This window comes from Rhinatrema bivittatum, chromosome 2, assembly GCF_901001135.1.
Source record: "Rhinatrema bivittatum chromosome 2, aRhiBiv1.1, whole genome shotgun sequence".
Lineage (NCBI taxonomy): Eukaryota > Metazoa > Chordata > Amphibia > Gymnophiona > Rhinatrematidae > Rhinatrema > Rhinatrema bivittatum.
Window position 1 is genome coordinate 764960883 of NC_042616.1, and position 21164 is coordinate 764982046.

Sequence of the window (21164 nt, forward strand, 5' to 3'; positions counted from 1 at the left end):
CGCCCTCCTCTGCTCCCAGTTTCTCTTTTCCTCCCGTCTCCTCGGATACCAGCGCCTTTCCTTTCCTATTTCTGTTGCGGTTCTGGCTGCAGGGCGAGCACTGCGGCCAGGCCCTTACCTCCGGGCTCCCGGACCTGCTCCCGCTTCTAGAGGCCTGGATTGTGGCCTGTTTGGAGGTGTCCCCGCTGGGGCTGCGCCGCTGCAAGGTCTCCCATGGACGCCCGGCACCTAGGCACGCGCGCTCACCACTTGGGCACTTTTCTAGGCCGTTTCCTGCCAGTGGTGACTCCGCCCAACTCCTGACATCGGACGCCGCGGCCTTCATAAGCCGGCCACGGCCATCCAGTCTTTGCCTTGCAACGGGTTAGCCTCCCGGTTTCCTGTTGCACTGTGCCCCGGAGTGACTCGCCTTGCTTCGTCGCTCCGTTCCTGCTACAGTACCTGCCTGGTTCCTGCCTGCCTGCTACAGTACCTGCTTGGTTCATGCCTGCCTGCTACAGTACCTGGTTGGTTCCTGCTTGCCTGCTATAGTACCTGCTTGGTTCCAGCCTGCCTGCTACAGTACCTGCCTGGTTCCAGTACCTGAATCCTGCTACAGTTCTTGCCTGGTTCCAGTACCCATATCCTGCTACAGTTCCTGCCTGGTTCCAGTACCCGAGTCTTGCTACAGTTCCTAGTCTGGTTCCAGTTACCTGTCCTGATCCACAACCCGCCTAAGTCCCAGCGGCCGGGCCCCTACGGGCTCCTCCCGGGGGGGCTTCGGCTTCCAAGGGTGAAGCCACCTAAGTCCCAGCGGTTGGGCTCCTACGGGCTGCTCCCGGGGAGTACCAGCTTCCAGGGTGAAGAGCATCTACGTCCTGCCTGAACATCTGCCTCCTGGCCTGCTATTCATTAGAGACATTGACCACCTTTCCCAGTCTCCAGCAGGTCGGCCCAAGGGTCCACTGAACAGAGACTCCCATAACAATTTCTTCCCAGCTTTTGATGTCTGTCCCATTCCTCCTCTGTGACCAGCTGTGTCCTTTCTCAGTCTTCCTCTTGGTCTCCCCTCCACCACCACCATCAACTTTTATTTATTACTTGTATTTGCAATTTAGAAAAAAGCTCAAGGCAAGATTACGGCAGTATATTTAGCAGACAAACTACATCATAAATAACATAAAAGCAAAAATGCATGATCATTCATGAAAGCATGAAATCAATCAATACTAAAAATAATTTCAATTTTAAAATATACCATAACTTTAGCAAAACAATTGTAAGACCAAATAGCCATAAATAATCATACAATAGGAAAACAATAAATATGATAAAATAAGGAATGCATTTGACATAGAACCACTATTTACTTATTTAAATTTGTATACTGTTTTCTTAGAACCTGCTCAAAACAGTTAACAAATCATGTTTAAAATACACAAAAACCCCTTAGAAAGCAACAAAAATAACAGGCCATCTTACAAAACCACACTGATGAAATATTTTTAAATTACAAAACAACCCACACTCAGTTCAAAAACATAAAAATCCTAACTACAGATCATTTAAAACCTACTAAAAATTGCTGCAACTTTGCAGTTTCAAACAAAACCATCCCTTAATATACTGTCCCCCAGGAGAAGCCTAACTAAAGGCATGTTGAAAGAACCAAGTTTAATTTTCTTCTTAAAATCGTTAAGCATTCTTCCCTCGAATAGTGTTCCAAATAGATGGCCTCGTACAGAGAATATTCTAGCTTCTGTTCTTGCCATTTTTAATTCAGGAACTGGCAAAAATGTTTTGCAAAATTCAAGGCAGTTGCCTGATTTCTCACTACTACTACTTATTATTTCTAAAGCACTACTAAACATACACAGCAGTGCACCGATGCCCATAGACACTGTCCCTGCTCCACGCAGCTTATAATATAGTCGAAAGAGTCATTCCCTAAGACTGCCACTGCAAGGAGCCACTTGGTATCAACATTTCCTGCAGTGTTCTAGTGTGGAAGTGCCAGCTGTAAGCCTGGCGACGTAATACAGTCCCTGCAAGTGACCCTGCAAGTAACTTTACATCTCACAGCTTTTATTGATAGCCCTGCTTCTTATGTGAAACTAGTACTTTTGGCTCTTAATGTACTCTTAGTACATTAAGAGCCAAAACGGCCATAACTGTCCGGACACCTCCCTAACGAAAATCCTTAGTATCCCTTCATGCACACCAACTGAAGTCACTCCGTATCCAGGCAACTTTCCCTCATCCTCAAGAACAGCGCGCGCAACGCAAGCACCTCGCTCGTCTTTCCCGCCGGCGTCACATCACACTAGCGGTCCGGGGGGCGGCAACCCTCTCCCTACTCCGCCTCCAGTTGGTTGAGGCGCTCATAGCCTGAGCTCTGCTCATCTCGCGCTGGCACGCCGATTGGCCGGAAGCCGAAGAACCTGGGCGGAGCTTGCATGGTGCCCGGGAGGCTCGCGCTGGTTGGCATGTCGGTAATTAGCGTGGAAGTGGGTGGCGCTCGCCTAGTTCTGGTTACTCAGGTAACAGGAGGGGGGGGGGAGGGAGATGGAGGGGGGTGGGGCTGACGAGGAGGTGGAGTCGCCGCCGGTGCTGAGCCAGGCGCTGCATCCCTGCTTAGCAAAGGATGTACTGCTGGCTGCTGTTGGGGAAAGATAGAGAAAGATATAGAACAGTGATTCCTATCCACCGAGGAGTGCACAGAATATCTACCCCCATGCCTTATATGAGGAAAGCCTGAATAAAAAAGTGCTGCTGGTCGCGGGTAAAGAGCCAGAGAAGAACGCCAAGACCAGACCCATTCCCGGGAGTGAGGCTCAAGGAAGGAACGAACAAAAAGAACCTTAGGCAATCAGACTTCACATTCCTGATGATGATGATGATGATGATTTTTTTTTAAGACTCAATTAAGCTATAGTTTGAAATTGCTGATTTTTCGGAGCGTAAAAGATTTTTTTTGTCTTGTGAGATTTTTTTTTTTTAATGGGGGCGTAGATGACTAGAAGGAGCTACCAGATAACCCCATAATCTTCATATCTGGCCTGAATCATGGAAACAGAGCAACAGATGAAGTTGTGTTTGAATTAAATATTATTAATTGCAAACTTTATTTGTTTTACTAAAGAATATTTTCAGCTGTGTATTTGTCCTTCTGCTTGCACCAGTAAAAAAATTAAAAAGTAATATATAATTTAGGAGTATTAAAAATATCGCGGAGGAATCATGTGGACTTTTCTAGGCATCGCCACCTTCACCTATGTGTACAAACGGTGCGATGCCTTGCTGAGTTATGCCAACTGGGAGGTGCTGCTGGCTCTGCTGTTCTTCTGCTCCCTGGGGCTGATGTTGTCCTACCGACACCGGTACCGGGTTAGTCCGAAGCAATCCGAGGCGGGGCTGCTGGCCCGAGTCCTCTCTGCTCTGCCTTTCATCGATCTCTTCGCGTCCAAACCGGCAGCTGCATCTCGCCGAGGCCGACGGTGCAAAGCCAAAAAGGTAGGAGCATGGCACAGGGGAGGTGATAAAACTTAAATCTCCAGACGAAAACAAGTGTGCAGCTTGTTGGAGGATGTGTTGCGGACATAGGTGCAGGTTAATAGTTACTATATATTTATGACGTTATTTTTCACAGAGTCATTCTTGGGTGGATTTTGTGACTTCCAGTCATATGATTCTGTAAGGAGGAAGGAAAATTGACTGATCTTCATGAATGGTGGTGTTACACGTCCGTGATGGTGGAGCTGTGTGCTTTTGGAGAACATATTTGTACATTCCTGTGACAGCTATCACCTTTCTCCTCCATCCCCCCACCCCCCCCAAAAAAAAAACAACAAACGTTTTAGGGGTATTAAAAAGATCCAAGAGAATGTAAAGATACTGACACTGACAGGTAAGAACATAAGAATGCCATATTGGGGCAGACCAAGGGTCCATCAAGCCCAGAATCCTGTTTCCAAAAGTGGCCAATCCAGGCCATAAGAACCTGGAAAGTATCCAAAAACGAAGTCTATTGCATGTTACTGTTGCTAGTAATAGAAGTGGCTATTTTCTAAGTCAACTTAATTAATTGCAGATAATGGACTTCTCAATTAATAGCAGGTAGAATGTGTACTTTTGTTTTTGCATGTTTACCTGTCTCATGGGTTGCCAACTTTTTAAAGCAAAGATCACATGCAACATTTCAAATCATCCAGAGAGCCTGGGGGAAGAGGTGGACCGCATGGAGTTTTGTGCCTGTGTGTGTCTGTGTCTGTGAAAGGCAATGTTTTTCAACCTTTTTGGTGCCAGGAACTGGTTGGCTGACCTCCTAAACTGACATGGACCGGTTGGCTGGTAGATTTGGAGGAGAGTCCAAAAGAGTGGGGCAGGAGGAGCTCCCTTTATGGCTGAAGAGAATGGGGTCACCTTTGTGGCTAAAATGCAAGGGGGATTCACTGGTGTACTGAGTTGGGAGGGCAGGGGGAGGACCAATGCCACCAGGCACCGGGCTGTAAGGGGGGCGCTAACAGTGTCATAGGTATCACTACAGGGAGGCCTGCGCAATTACTGGAGGACCCCATCCCACCAGTGACTGAAGAAAGAAGAAGCTGCATGAAGGGACCCCACTAGGAGCAGAAAATGGAGCCCGGTAGCCCGCTCATACTGCTCAGCTTCTGTGCCGGCCATGAGGTATTAAAAACTCGCAGGGTTAGCACTTTCTGTATGCTGATCTCGCGATGCACAAGATCAGCATCGAGGAAATGCTAGCCCTGCAAATTCTGAGTACTGCAGGGCCAGCACAGAGGACGAGTAGCAGAATGGGTTCCTGCAGCAACAGATGGGCTTCTTCCCAATAGGCACACAGTGGTAGCAGCAGCAAAGAACTGAGAGAGGTTCTGGGGCTGTTGGCAAAAGAGTGATGGAACCTGCATGCAAAAGAGAGAGGGGAGCCTGCCATGGGTGTGTGTGAATGAATGGAAGCCTGCCTGGGCGTGTGTGTGTGTGTGTGTGAATGAATGGGGGCCTGCCAAGGCAGGAGTGGTGAGAAAGAACAGGAGCCTGCCTGGGGGAATGGGAGCTTGTTTTTTGGAGGGGGAATGTGAGGATGAATGGGAGCTTGTTTTTTGGAGGGGGAATGTGAAGATGAATGGGAGCCTGCCTGCCTGGGGTGTGTGTCTGCGCATGTGTGTGAAAATTAATGGGAGCCTGCCTGGAAGGGGTGGGGATATGTGTGAAAGCCTGAAGAAGCAGAAGCATGTGAGAGAGAGAGAGTCTGTGTGTGTGAGACTGAGCATATGAGAGTGAAAGCCTGTGTGTGTCTCTGAGAGTGAGCATGTAAGAGTGACAGCCTATATATTTTTGTTGAAAGAGAGCATGTGAGAGTGACAGTGTGTATATATGGGACAGCACATGTGGAAATAGCTTGTTTGAGAGAGAGAGAGAGAGAGAGCGAGAGCCTGCATGTATGTATAAGAGAGCTTGTATGTATATATGAGGTAGTCTGAAGGTGTGAGAACTGGTTTGAGTGAGAGAGGATGTACGCGTGAAGGAGTCTGTGAGAGTGAGAATATGTATATGTGTGAGGGTGAAAGCATGTGTGTGTGTGTAGCCAATGTGTGTGTGTGTGTGTGTGTGTGTGTGTGAAGTAGTCAGTGAGAGTATGTGTGTGTGTGTCAGTGCAAGAAAGAGCATGCGTGTATGAGGGAACCTGTGGGAGTAAGAGCCTGTGGGGGGGGGGGAAGGAGAGAGAGGGTCTGAGAACACGAGCGTGTGTGTGTCTGTGAGAGAGAGGATGCGGAGGTATGGGTGTGTATGAGAGCATGTGTGTGTGTGAGACAGAATATGTGGGAGAGAAAATGAACATGCAAGTGATTGTGAGAGAGAGAGAGAGGATACAGTTTGTGTGCCTCCCTGTCTCCTAATACTTTACAATCGCAGGGAGATTAAAAATCAAGAGTTTCCAGTTATGGACAGTTGAGGATTTTTTATCCTTTTTAGTTTCAAATATTGGGTGGTGTTTGATATGGCTGCGGTATTGAAATATTTTATTGGTAGTTGGGAAATTTAAAAAGAATGTATATGACTTTACTTATTATATGTTAATCTATTTGTCAGCAGTTTTGAAATATTTATTCTTTGATTAGGGGTTGATGTTTAAGAAGAATGGAGAAGTTTCTGTTTTTTCATTGTTACACTGTAGACAGTCTGGCTTCTGGGGTTTTCATTTAAATTTTTGTCTGCATATTTAGTTCTAACTTCTTTTCAAACCTGAGGAATACTATAGGTTCTATGCAGATGAACTGGGCACACTTGATCTTTCTGTTCCTGCAGCCAACACCCACTACAGCCTTGCAAAAACCCCTGTTATGATTGGCAACCCATGAGTTAACTCATGGACCACCGTTCCTACCTCTAGGCCTGGTCCCAGCACACATGGCAGGATTCTGTTAGCGATTCTGGCTGAGCCAGCAGCTCCTCAACACGAGAAGATGCTGCTGATACCCAGCAGACGCAGCTGCTCCTGCACTTCTCCTATGCTTCTTCTTAGGTGTGCAGGACACAGTTTAATTTAAAGGGCCTGCAGCAGAAAAAGCCATCAAACAAGCCTATAAAAGGCTTTGCTAGCCTTGGCAACAGGTCTGCTTGCTTCATAGTAGTGTGAGTTGCTTAAGCATCCTGTTTTCGGTTCCAGTGCATTCAGCGTTCATGTCTTCATTCTTCAGTCCCAGTGTCTTCGTCTTTGTCTTCAGTTTCAGTGGTCTTTGTCTTCACCATCTGTTCTTCTACATGCTCCTTACCTGCTTGTTCTGCTCCTTGCCTTCCTGCCCTGCCTATCCTTCCTTCTGCCCTACAGATGGATACCTGCTATTGACATTGGCATGACTCCTGGACATTCTCACTTGCTGCCTGCCACTGACCACTGTCTGACTTCTGGACACTCCTGACCGCTGCCAGCCTCCCACTATAACATGCCTCTCCATATGCCTGGTCTCAGTCCGATCGATGAATCTTCGCCATCCAGAGAGACCTCCTAAGACCTGCCAACCCTGGCACATGAAGGCTCAATCCGAGGGGAACAAGGGCTGTAAAGGCAAAGCTCCAGTTAAGCCTCTGTTTCATCCAGATCCACCTGCCAAAGGTGGGGAGCTGCAGGGCTCCTCCCTGCAGGATGTGACAACCTCACTTGGCCTAAGGGTTCACGCTGACAACAGATTGCCAAGGCCATGGACTCAGTGGAGTTGAATGCCCTGCAGGCTATCCCTGGCTTAGCTCAGAAATTACATGCACTACAGTTGGCCTTCGAACTCTTAGTCGTCAATATTTATTTATTTATTTATTTATTTCTCTTTATACCGACTTTCAAATCCATTTCAAGGCGGTTTACAATAAATTGAGTTGCAGTAGCAGCCTCAGATACATCAAATTAAAAAAACATATATTAAATCATCTTACATCATCAATAAACAATTAACCAACCATTTTACATACATCATAATAGAACCTCCATTACTTTCCTATTGTTCAGCCCTTCATCCTAATAGTCTTTCCACTCAATTGGATGCTCTGCCCATATCTACTGCCCTGCTTCTACCAGCGCTACGTCCAGTAACCAATCTGTCCATACCACAGTTACCAGCTCCACCCCGGTATGCCATGGGCTCTTGAACCAGTGCCATATGCACTTCAGCTTGCATTGTTCCCGGATGATTTGATGAATATCACCTACATTCTCTTGTTATTGGATGGGAAGGCACTAGCATAGGCCACTCCCCTCTGGGAGCGCGCAGACCTGTTCAAGATAATCTTCAAAGAAGGCTACCATGGGCTCTGACTTACTCTACCTCTGACAAAGTCTCCAGCACTCTCGCAGACTATGCCATAGAATTTAGGACCCTGGCAACAGACCTGAATTGGCCCGGGGATAGCTTTCTCGCCATACCGTCCTCTCTGGAAGCGATCATTAACCTCATGGGGAAAATAGGTAAACGCTTCCAGGAAAGAACTCGAGAAAGTCTCTCGACATGTAGAAACATCACATTGGGCACCGCCAATCCAACCTTCATTTATGCCTGACACTGCTATGCCACTGACTCTTCTACAAGAAGAGCCCATGGAAGTGGGTCGTAGTTATCTGACTCCCAAAGAAAAGACCTGGCGCAGACATTAGGCCTCTGCTTATATTGCATGGCTCAAGGCCACATCCTAGCTCAATGCCCAGCGAGAATGGGAACCTTACCATGCCCAGAGTCACCTGGGCGGATGAACCTAGGCTTGACTACTTCAACTCCCTAGTTTCTCTTGCCAGTCTCATTGGAACAGTCCTCCAGATGCTTCTCCACCCTGGCCCTAATGGACTTCGACTCCAGGGAGAACTTCATACAGCAAGAGCTGGTTGAGCAATTCTGATTCCTATGGTTCCTATGACTCTTCCTCTGGCACTCTCGTCCATCTATGGAGACCCTCTTCTGAGACTGGTGACCCGTTCCACTGTACCACTCACTCTATGTATTGGCTCCTCTCTCACAGAGGTCATTAGCTTCCACGAATTGTCTAGAGCCATGAGCCTGATTATATTAGGCCTGCCATAGCTCTGGTGACATCAGTCTCAGTTTAACTGGTCCACATTGGAACTCGCCCATTAGGGACCTGGATGCTCTGAATCCTATATGGTGCCCGAAGGCTTGGCTCACCCGATAATTTTGGCCTCCACCCTTCCGACATTTTCAACTCTTTGCAGGGAGTCCAGAGAAGCTCAAACCTCTCCGCAGCATCTAGAAAAAAATACCCTTAAAATAGTCTATGGCAATTACAAGAACAGCTGGAACAAGAGAGGTCCGAACGACAAAGTTTGGAAAAGAAACATAACCATGCCAAGAGAAGGCTTGAGTCTCTAATCATCAGAAAAAATGAAGAGACACGAATCCTGCACACCCTACTTCCGCAGGAAAAGGAAAGGAACTCCATATTTCTGTCTAGTCATATCTGTCCGGATTCTGAAAAGGAAGTAGCCATCCACACCCTTATAGTGGGGGCCTGTCCTCCACCAAAGCAGCCCAGAGGAGACCATCTCTTTGTCTGTGGCTCAGCTTCAGTCCCAGGAATTGCATGAATTGTGGGAAAAAAACAATCATTTAGTTGTAGAAGCCACCACCCTATTGCAGGTGGGCACAAGGCCTGGTTGCTGGGGAGAGCGTGAGTCCTTGGACCAAGGCACAACCCCAGGGTGCAGCTCCAAGGTACACGCCATGGGTAGGCAAGCACATCCGGGCATGGGCTAGACAAGGCTTGGAGACTTGGAACACTCAGAGACTTCACTGATTCTGCATGCACAGGAGCGAGACTCAGCATCACAATGCTGGTCTCTAGGGTAACCCTCCAGCCACTCGATAGCATTTTCTGACCTGCCACTTGGGAATGGCTCGTGCGTCAGGACAGACAAAGTGACTCAGAAGGCATGGATATGATTTGGAACTTAGACGAAGGCACTGAAGATTTGAACATGACTTGGAATGAGGAACGTCACTTGAAATGAGGAACATGACTTGGAACGAGGAACAAGGAGATCCGCTGGCTGGACAAGCTCCACGAGACCAGAACTAGGAGCAAGACTGGGAACTTGAAACTTGGAACTTTAAACAAGGATGGGCTCCAAGGACTCGTCCCAGGGAAGACGGACTTGGAAGCAGGCCGAGGGCTACAAGGTGCCCTACACTGCCTGCCGTGGGCTAGTTGCGGACCATGATGCTGGCACACCTGCAGGAACTTCAGTTCAGGAATTGTGCTGCGATGCGCCCTACACAGCTGCCATGGCTGGTCCCAGACCATACACTGGCACATAAGGAAACTCAGGGACTTGACTAGATGGAGACGTGGGAGACATGGCCCCAGACTTGGGCAGGATTGCAACCTACATAGCCCGCCATGGGCTGGTCATGGTCCACATGCTCGCAGGACTTGGGTGCAGGGCTCCAAGGACTTGGAAGATTCAGGAAACTTGGATGAGGCGGAAACTTGGATGAGGCGGAAACTCAGAAGACTTGGACGCAGGAACCAACGAAAGACCAGGATCATGAAACAGGATGGATGTCCAAAGAGGAACATGAAGACAGTGAAGACCGATGCAAAGACAACCAGGAAGTGGCAGAAGAGCCCTTTTATAAGTTTGGCTAGAGGACGTAGGACAGACATCCCGTGGCGGATCTTTTCCCTCCATGGACTTTTTAAATTGTGGACTGTGGCATGGGCATACGCCTGGGAGGACGCTGAAGAAAACTGGAGTCGGCAGCGTTCAGACGCGATGATCAAACAATGGACCAGCCACAGGAAGGAGGCCGGCAGAGAACACAGCACCACGTGGCAGGGGCGCAAGGCCAGGCAGCATCGATCGTGCCTGGGGAGAAGAGGCTACCCCGCTGGCAGCCGGAGAAGGCGGCGCCCCAAGCCTCCCCACCACAAGCTGCGTTGGGAAGAGAGTGAGCCGCTCGTGGGCCTATCCCCAAAAGATCTGTAGGTATCTGAAGAAATTTTCGCTACTGGTACCCCTAAAGACCCAAGGCTTAAGAGGGAGGGTACTATTATGATCAACACCCCTAAAATGCCAATACACCTACTATTATGAAAACAGAAAAAGCCAAGCTGCTATAGATCCCTACACAGATCCCTATACTAGCAGATTACGTCAACTCGATCACACATGCAAAACACAAACAGACCCTCACCAGATGCAGAATAAAGTGACCATGGTGAGACCGCACCTTGAATACTGTTTACAATTCTGGTCGCCGCATCTAAAAAAAGATATAGTTGCGATAGAGAAGGTACAGAGAAGGGCAACCAATATGATAAAGGGGATGGAAAGCTTCCCTATGAGGAAAGGCTGAAGAGGTTAGGGCTGTTCAGCTTGGAGAAGAGACGGCTGAGGGGGGATATGATAGAGGTCTTTAAGATCATGAGAGGTCTTGAACGAGTAGATGTGACTCGGTTATTTACACTTTCGAATAATGGAAGGACTAGGGGGCATTCCATGAAGTTAGCAAGTAGCACATTTAAGACTAATCGGAGAAAATTATTTTTCACTCAACACACAATAAAGCTCAGGAATTTGTTGCCAGAGGATGTGGTTAGTGCAGTTAGTGTAGCTGGGTTCAAAAAAGGTTTGGATAAGTTCTTGGAGAAGTCCATTAATGGCTATTAATCAATTTTACTTAGGGAATAGCCACTGCTATTAATTGCATCAGTAGCATGGGATCTTCTTAGTGTTTGGGTAATTGCCAGATTCTTGTGGCCTGGATTTGGCCTCTGTTGGAAACAGGATGCTGGGCTTGATGGACCCTTGGTCTGACCCAGCATGGCAATTTCTTATAAAGTATACAACGTGCAGACAAAAAATGAACTGGAAACTGCAATAAGCCAGACTACGTATACAGAGCAACAATGGAAAAACAGAAACATAATTCCTTATAAAACATCAAACAATAAAATTAGGAAATATAAATCATCAATAAAAGTAAAACCATACTAATAAAAACAATATTTAAAAACAGCTGATAAACAGAATAACATACAATAATTTAAAACTCACATAAATTTTCCAAAGACCAATAAAACATTTCCAAACAGCAGACACAAATACCACCCAAATACTTAAAAAGGATAAAAAAAAATCCCTTGCAGTCCATACCTAGGATATTTCAGATGCCCTGAGATTGTCATGGATTAGTAGGGGAGAGGAGAGGGATTGTTGCTCACAATCTTTCTCCTCTCTCTCATACATATTGTTGCGAACAACGTGAATGTGAGCTCCTCTTGCCATGGTACAATTGGCGCAACCTCGTGGGCCAGGACCTCAGCGAATCATAGCTTGAGCCAGGCTAAGGTGGAGGCAAAGCTGTGTCTGAAGACTTGGAGCGAATCAGAGAATGAAGCAGGCTGGAGACTTGGAGCGGAGCAAGGTTTGAAGGATTGGAGGGGAACAAGGCTTGAAGACTGGAAGCAGGACAGCAGTCTAGGAGCAAGGCTTGGAAATGAACTGGTACAAGAGTGGCAGGCTTGAAGACAAGAACAAGACTGGCAGATGACCTATCCTGAGGCATTGAAAGAGTGCGTAAGGCAAGCTTATGTAAGACAGGAATGATGACCTCATCAGGGGGCGCCTCGGTTCCTATAAATTGGGTAGTGTTGGCACGCGAACATGCATGCAAAGGAAGCCTGCAACATCTTGCCATGTTGGAATCGGTGGTGGTGGCCTGTCACATGGAGAATACTGACAGCGTATGGGATGAGTGCAGCTGCTCATGGGACTGTCCACTCCCTTCCCATCAGAAATGTGTCAGCTTCCTCCTTCAGTCCCTGCAGCCGATGTGACTGTCATGGTTTTGTCTGTTACACAGGCTCTCCATGCCAAGGTTCAACCTGCTGCACAATTTTCCCTCCACCAGGAGTCCTTGGTGAACCTTGCCTGTAGCCTTGCTAAGGACCTCACTGGTTGCACCACACCCAAGCCTCAGCCTCATTTAACCCTGTCTTGTCATTACCTAGTTTCTTCTTCATCGAATCATCTTGGCTGTCTGACTTGGCCATGTTGTTCTGTCATTCTTGTCTTGCCTTGCAGACTACCCAGGATTTCTGCCTTGCCCATTGGCCTCTCTTGTCTCCTGCTTCACTCTCTAGTCTCCCAGGCCACCTTGCCTTGCTTTCTGGCCTCCCAGGCCCCCTTGTTTTTCTCTCTGGTCTCCCAAGCAGTAGGGGTTGAAAAAGGAGTGTGTGCCTTTAAATCATGATGTCATGCCTTTTTCTATTCCATTGAATTTTAGGATTTAGAAACATAGAAGCATGATGGCAGAAAAAGACCATATGGTCTATCTAGTCTGCCCATCTGCCCAACTAATTTAGCTTTACAATTCCCTTCACTCCCTCAAAGATCCTTTGTATTTTTCATGCTTTCTTGAATTCACATACTATTTATGTCTCTACCACCTCCACTGGGAGGCTTTTCCATGCACCCACTACTCTCTCTGTAAAGAAATATTTCCTAAGATTACTCTTGAATCTATCCCCTTTCACCGTCATCCCATGATGCCTCATTCTAGAGCCTCCTTTTCATTGAAAAAGGTTTGCTTCCTGTGCATCAAAATCTTTGAAATATTTAACATTCTCTATCAAATCTCTCATATCTTGCCTTTCCTCTAGGGTATACGTGTTTAGATCTTTAAATCTATCCCCATATGCCTTACAACAAAGACCACTGACCATTTCAGTAGCCACCCTCTGGACTGACTCCAATGGGTTTATATTATTTTGAAGGTGAGGTCTCCAGAACATACACAGTATTCCAAATGAGGTCTTACCAGCACTTACCACAGCTTAGTTTCTGCACACCATTCCTCTCCCTATGCAGCCAAGCATCTTTCTGGCTTTTGCTGTCACTAGATCCACTTGTATAGCCACCTTAAGATCATCTGATTTGCTGACCCCCAGATTCTGTTCTTTTGCGGTTAGAAGAATTTCACTTCCAATAATGTACCTCTCCCTTGGGGTTTTGCATTTTCTAGCATTAAATCTTAGCTTACAGACCCTAGACAATTCCTTGAACTTTGCTATATCCCTCATGTTTTCCACGTCATCCTGGCTGTCTATTCTGTTGCAGATTTTGGTATTATCAGCAAAAAGACAAACCTTTCTCGACAATCCTTCTGCTATATCGCTCATGAAAATGTTGAAAAGAACCGGTCCAAGGACCGATCCCTGAGGCACACCTCTAGCAATGCCCCCTCCTTAGAGTAAACTAAATTTACCACTACCCTTTTTTGCCTCCCACTCAGCCAGTTTCTAACCCATTCAGTCACTCTAGGTCCCATACTAAGGCTGCTCAATTTATTTATAAATCACCTATACAGAACCATGTCAAAGGCCTTACTAAAATCTATGTACACTACATTTAGTGCTCTCCCTTGATCCAACTCTCTGGTTACCCAGTCAAAGAAATAATCAGATTCCTCTGACAAATTCTACCTCCGGTAAAACCATGCTACCTCAGATCTTGCAATCCATTGGATTGCAAACCTGCACTGTCCTCTATTTTAGCAGTGAGTCCATTAATTTGCTCACCACAGAGGTTAGACTAACCGATCTGTAGTTCCCAGCATCCTCCATACTTCCATTTTATGAATAGGAACCTCATCTGCCCGTGACCAATCTTCTGGAATGACTCCCGACTCTAAAGAAGCATTGAAAGGGTCAGCCAGAGGAGCTTCCAGGACCTTCTCTACTTTGTTTTATTTTATTTTATTTTTTAATTCTTTATTTCTAATAATTTTCTTCAAAATACAACAAACATATTTTGGAGTACATGTATGGTTGCATAACATTCGTAAGCATTATCATACTGCTAATATATAGAAGAAATCTGATGCAACAACCAAATATTTCTAAGTCCTCAATAATAGGGGATTACAAACCAGAAATAATTATTAAGGCATCTACATTACATAAGAATTCATGAAATACAAACGATCTCACTAGGGTTGCTTCCTCATTATACAGAGAATTTACGTTATATTACAGAGTTGTTTTCAGTCCCTAGTTTAACTCAATCTGTTTACTAGCTATAAAATTCACCAGTTGAGACGGTTGAAAGAAGTAATATTTTACTTTTTTGAATATGATACAACATTTGCACGGAAATTCTAATTTAAATATTGCACCCATTTGAAGTAATTTTGGTTTTGGATTAAGAAATTCTTTCCTTCTCCTTTGTGTTTCTTTTGTAACATCTGGAAACACTCGGACATCTAAATGCCAACATTTTTCTTTAATATTCCTAAAGAACAATTTTTGAACCCATTCTTTATCTGAATTTAAAAGGAAGGAAATTATCATAGTGGCTGGTTGAGCCATCTCTTCATTAGTGGATTCCAGAATTTCAGTAATATTCAATGGCATTACAAACTGATATTCCTGTTCCTTCTCGGAATCAATTTTCCAAGCTGGAACATAATATATCTGAGTTAAGGGAGGAAGTGCTTGTTGTGGAATATTAAGAAATTCTAAAGCAAATTTGTTCCACATTTCTTTTGTTGATAAAGTTGGAGACTTAGGGAAATTTATCAGTCTTAGATTTTTATTTCGTGATTGATTTTCTAAGTTTTCCATCTTCCTAGTCAAGAATTGGTTCTCTTTTATAATCAATTCGTTTCGAAGGGATATTTTTTTTAAGTCCTGAACATTTTTCTCAATTTTCTGATCTCTCACTTTATCTTTAAGTATTACTCTATTAATCTTGGTTTCCAATATTCCTATATTTTTTCCAATAGGTTTTAATTGTGATATAACATTTTCATTTAACACAACCAAGGTTTCCCATATAACTTCTAAAGAAAATTCAGATGGTCTATCAATTGAAATAATTTCAGGAACATCACAACTTATTATATTCTCCTGAGACATCAGCAACTCATCTATAACTTCCCCTTCTGAAATATTGGCCCTACTGGCCATCACTGCAGTTTGGTCCATAGTTGACCCTGGAACTACATCATGGTCACCACCTTGCACTGGTGCCAGAGTGTCCTTAAATGGTACAGTTCTTACCACTGCAGGGTTTTCAGGGGGGGACCTCTGATCCGGGGATAATGAGATCTCCCAGTCACGAAGGGGTGCTGTGCCTTCCTGCACTCCTTCAAGTGAAACTTCACCCGGTATTATAGCTCCCCTTCTGATGAGGGCGTCCATAGGGCCCAGCACCGGACTCGCTAGTGATTCTAGCATAGGCCTCTCTCTAGCCCTTCGTTTACGGGCAGAGTGAAAACTTCAAAAAGAAAAGTTTTTTATACTTAGTTGAGTGGATCGTTTCTTAATGGAATCCCCCGGTGGAGGCGCGCACGGCTTCGGCTGCACGCCGTAGGGCGGCGATTTTATGCCTCCTCTGGCGTCGGCCTTGATGACATCACAGGGGGCGTGTCCTCGGCCTGCCTCGTCGGCGCTCCGGGATTCCTCCGGCCCCAACAGGCCTCCGGTCTCCTCTAGACAGCCACAGGTACCTCTCGCCGCACTCCCTCCTGGTCTCCCTTCTCTACTTTAAGTTCCTTTTCTCCTCTCCTTTAAGCTCCTCATGAACACACGTTTCTGAAACTGAAATGAGGTTAACCCTGCTTCCAATCTTATTTGTGTTCATTTTATGTGGTCTTGCTTCTGGCCCTTCCATAGTGAATACCAAAAAGAAATATTTGTTAAACCATTCATCAGCTTCTACATATTCCTTCCTTCACCTCTGAGTCTTACAGGCTTTTGCACTTCCTTCTGTATTATCCATCCAGTTTACCATATTTGCTCTTTTTTCTTCCATTTGAATTTTTGTGTTCCTGACTATTTTCATAGCTTCTCTTAGCTTTTCCAGGTATGGTTGCTTGTCTTTCTTTTTCTGCCATCGCTTATAATTTATGAACGCTAACCTTTTCTCCCTTACCTTTTCAGCTAATTCTTTAGAAACCATAGCAGACTCATTTCCCTCTTTCCTTTATTTACTTTCCTAACAAAAAAGTTAATTGCCCTTGTAATATCTCTTAGCTTTGACCACTGCCCTTCTACTTCCCTTGGTTTTTCACATCCAGCTAATGACTCCATGAGGTACTCCCCCCATTTTATCAAAGTTAGTTTTCCTGAAGTCTAGGACCTTGCCTTGGAATGAACCTTCATTGCCTGCAGTCTAATACCGAACCATATCATCCAGGCCCTAACTTTGTAACTGAGACAATAGAGGGTAAAGTGACTTGGCAAGGTCTCAAGGAGCACCAGTGGTAGTTGAACCCTGATTTGCCTAGGTTATAGCTCACCACTCCAACCACTAGGCCAGTGGTTCTCAACCTTTTTTCTGTCGGAACACACCTGACAGATGGTTCTCACATGTGTGACACACTGAACACATGATCATCACAGGGCTAAATGTAAACATGTATTCTGTATCTACAGGATCCACCTTAACCCCCCAACAATGGCTACAGAACAGAACTAGGACATTCCCCGTTCAATTTACCATACAAAAAAAATATATTTCTGGTGTCATCTCAGTAACAGCAACATAAACACTCTCGCCTACCTCCTTATGAAAAAATAGTAATTTACACCAATGCATGTTCTATTGAGAAAACACAACAAATAATATTGATACAAATGCCTACATACTAGTAAAATAGTTCACCTCAGTCACACACATAGAATCGACCTTCACCAAGTACAGAAAGACCACAAATTACAAATATGGAAACAGAAACTGGAATGGAAACCCAAAAAAGCCACTCTGCATTCTGTGCAAAACAGAAGTATAGCACCTAACAGACTTCCAGGATCTGCAATAATGTACACAAACTAATGCGCACAAAGTTACATCTGCATTATGGAACTCAAACTGTAACAAGGCCCTAAACACCAATACACCTCCTATTGGGAAAACAGAACAAGCCAAGCTGCTATAGATCTCTACAAAGAAACTACATGCTCGCAGAACTCCCTTAGCTGGGTCACACACGCAGAACACAGACAGTCCCTCACCAAATACAGAATAAAGTGACCATAAAGCTAATGTTTTTGTTTTTGCATTGTTGCACTGCATACAGAGTTTGGCTTCTTGCTGTTTCCAGTTCAGTTTTTGTTTCCACATTTCTATTTATACATTCCTTAAGAAATATAAAATAATTCTAAAACTAGAATATAATAAATGTTACAAAACAACTGATAAATGGAATAACATCCAATCATTAAAAATTTTCAAAATTAAAAATTCTCCAAACACCAATAAAATATTACTAAAAGCAGATACATCACATAATACCCAATAATTAAAATGGCAGTCAATCAAGAAAGATAAACTTAAAAAGCCACCTTTACTTACCATCTCCAGTAACTCTCCTACTCCTTTCCCTTGCAGGCCAATAGCACATACCAGAAGCAGCAAAGGCTGCTGAAGCTCTGTCCTCATGCTCTTCTTCCTTAGGGCCCATGACTAGTCTATTTCACTCACACACACACACACACACACACACACACACTTTCTCTCTCTCTCACACACACACTTTCTCTCTCTCACACACCAGTCACCTCCTTGACCAATCTCTATTTCTCACACACACCAGTCACCTCCCTGACCAATGTCTCTTTCACACACACATACCAGTCATCTCCCTGACCAATATCTTTCTCTCTCTCAAACACACACACCAGTTACCTCCCTGACCAATGTCTTTCTCTCTCTCACACACACACTTCAGTCACCTTCCTGACCAATGTTTCTCTCACACACACACAAGGTCACCTCCCTGACCGATGTCTCTTTCTCTCTCACACACACACACACACACACCAGTCACCTCTCTGACCAATATCTCTTTCTCCCTCACACACACACACACACACACACACACACACCAGTCACCTCCCTGACCAATGTCTCTTTCTCTCTCACACACACACACCAGTCACCTCCATGAACAATCTCTTTCTCTCTCACACCAGTCACGTCCCTGACCAATCTCTTTCTCACACACACCAGTGACATTCCTGAGCAGTATCTTGCTCTCACATGCTTTCTCTCTTACTTACACACACACACACACACACACACACACACATTCTCTCATACACTTACACACATGCTGGCTCACTCTCTCTGTCTCACTCACTCACCCCCACCCCCAGCACACATGGCAGCTACAGCACAAGGTAGCCGGTATGCTGCTATTAAAAGCAGAGTCCTGCGGGGCAGGGAGGAATGACCTCCCTGCCCTGCAGTGGTAAGAAGGCAGCGCTCAGCTGATTGCTTGTGCTGCTATCACGGCACAGAGGAGTCAGCCTAGAATGTAACTTTATGTTTTTTCTTCTCCCCACCCCAGCCTTTTATTTTTTTTGCAGTTTGATTATTATTATTTTTATGTTTTCTTGCTGGTGTTGCGCTGGCGAGAGAAGGGGAGGTCAGAGCCGGGAGGGGGGGGGGGGGGGGGGCAGCGGCAGCGGCACCGTACTCCTGAAGCCCCTAGCAAAGTGGCCAGCCAGCACCGATCTTCAGCTCCGGGCAGCTGATGGACGACTTTCCCCAACAGCCGTGCGGCAGGAAATCCCGGTGGCCACATTCTCAGCTGACTGCTCTGTGCCATGATGATCGCAGCACAGGCATACTGCTGAGGGTAGCAGGGCCGGGGAGAGTCTTGGGATGTGATTGCTGCTGCATGGCCTTTTCTTTTTTCTCGCGTGCCCGGTAAACATCTCTTCCGGGCTACAGGGGCAGGAAGAAGAAAAGGTAATGTTCCTGTTGCCGGCTTTCACCAACACTGCTGCTGTTCCCCCTCGGGGCCTGAATGTGCTGATAGCCCGAGCAGGAACAGCAGCAGTGTTTGTCTCGCTGAGGTGAAAGGGGGGAAAGAGCAGCGAGTGTGCAACACACCGGTTGGGAACTGCTGCACTAGGCTACTCTTCCACTCATCCCAGTTCATTTAAGAGGCAGCAACCAGAATTGGGTGGCTAGTTGGATGGCACCAGTGGGAGCAGGAGGATTCAGCTAGAAAGATCCTGGTCTCCTGCAGCTCCATGAGGAGCAGCCAGTTCTGTGGCAGAAGCCAGGTTCTGCAGCAGGTGCCACTGCTGAAGAAGTGCAGGAAACCAGAGACCCCAATTAGCAGGCCTAAGAATTATACTGATGTGTTAGACTTTTGCTTCTGGAAACTCTGTGCCGAATACTTGGTAACAGTTTTGTTTTCTTTAGGGCTTGCATTAGGATAGTGAGCTAGCTGACTTGATTTTTTTTTTCTATTCAGTTATAAGTGATACAATATTCCTTCATTAAACTTCTTTGTACTCTGTTTTCCACACAGAACAAAACAGGAATTAAGTTGCTAGACTCAACCCAGACCGAAGTTGCTTCATGTACAGCAGCATCTCCTCAGTACGATCCTGATGTTATCATCGTGGGTTCAGGTGTACTTGGCTCGGCTTTGGCCACCGTTCTGTCAAGGGACGGAAGAAAGGTGGCTGTGATTGAGAGAGATATGAAGGAGCCTGATAGGATTGTCGGAGAGTTGTTACAACCAGGGGGATTTCTTGCTTTGCGAGAGCTGGGTCTTGAAGGTAAGCACGAAATGTAAAGCACAGAATTTCAAAATGTTGAGCTTTCTTATAATGTAAGCATTGTAAAAGTTTCCCTGCTCATCTTAAAGCTTTTTTTGAACTGCATCCTGTTATTTTGATGACATTGTTTAATTCTAAATTAAATTAATTGACTTGTTTAAAATAATAATATATTTTTATCTTTTATACAATTTTGTGGGCAAAGGAAAGTGAATAAAGTTAAATGCCATTACCTTCAGATATCAATTGACCAAAAATATGGGTTTTTTAATTTAGTAAAGCTACTGCAATTTATGTTTCTTTTTTAAAAAAATGTTATTATTGCTATACATAGAGCTCCATGTTTTCATTGTAGTTATTCTAACCAAATGATCTCAACATACATGTGACAATAGTAAAGTCATTGAATAATGTTATCCATGCAGGTTTCATCAGGCAGAAATTCAAAAGAATATTTGTTGTTCCTGTACATACCCGGATCAGTCCAGACCGTGGGTTATGTCCCCCTTCCAGCAGATGGAGTCAGAGCAAAAGCTAAAAGGGCACCCTCTCATAATGTAGTGCGCCCTCTGTGTCCCTTCAGTATTTCCTCTGACTCCAGCAGATGAGGGTCGCTCCTACGGTTCTCCCTTCTAGTTGTGACAGTAGATTGTCTTTTAATTCTTTGATTGTTTTCTCACTCCTCTCTTTTCGGATGGATCAAGTTTAAAAAAAAAAAAAGGGAAACATTTGGTTTTTCTTGGGGTCTCAGGGAGCTGGGGGTTCCTTTAAGTTTTCTCCTCAGAACTCCCTAATACAGCAGCTTGCAGACTGATCTATCAGGGCTGTTAGGCTGCTAGTTTTTTTCTTCTATAGCTTATTTGGGGTAAGTTGTCCGTATTTTTTGCTTTACAGTTTCCTTTAATCCAACTTGGGGTGCACACTGGTGGTCCAACCCCTCCCCCGTGCACATGACCCGCTGCCCTGGGACGCCGATTTCCTCGGGGCAGCTAAGACTGAGACGCGACATTCCTCGGTCTTTCAAAAAAAAAAAAAAGGGTGATCTTCACAGGGTCAGTGCTGCTTGCTCCAAGGGAGAG

At 45.3% G+C, this 21164-nt stretch overlaps 1 protein-coding gene across 2 annotated transcripts in view; it reads left to right on the top strand.

The window, feature by feature from the left end:
• The first annotated feature begins 2383 nt into the window (after positions 1 to 2383).
• Positions 2384 to 21164, top strand: part of SQLE (squalene epoxidase) — a 67911-nt gene continuing 49130 nt past the window's right edge. The window contains exons 1-2 of one of the 2 annotated variants that reach the window (XM_029592011.1): positions 2384 to 2519; positions 19833 to 20085. In XM_029592011.1, coding sequence (XP_029447871.1) covers positions 2436 to 2519; positions 19833 to 20085 — 337 coding nt within the window. In that variant the 5' untranslated portion in view covers positions 2384 to 2435. Of the gene's footprint in view, positions 2520 to 2593; positions 3493 to 19832; positions 20086 to 21164 lie in introns of those variants that run through there. The other variant, XM_029592010.1, reaches the window with a different exon arrangement.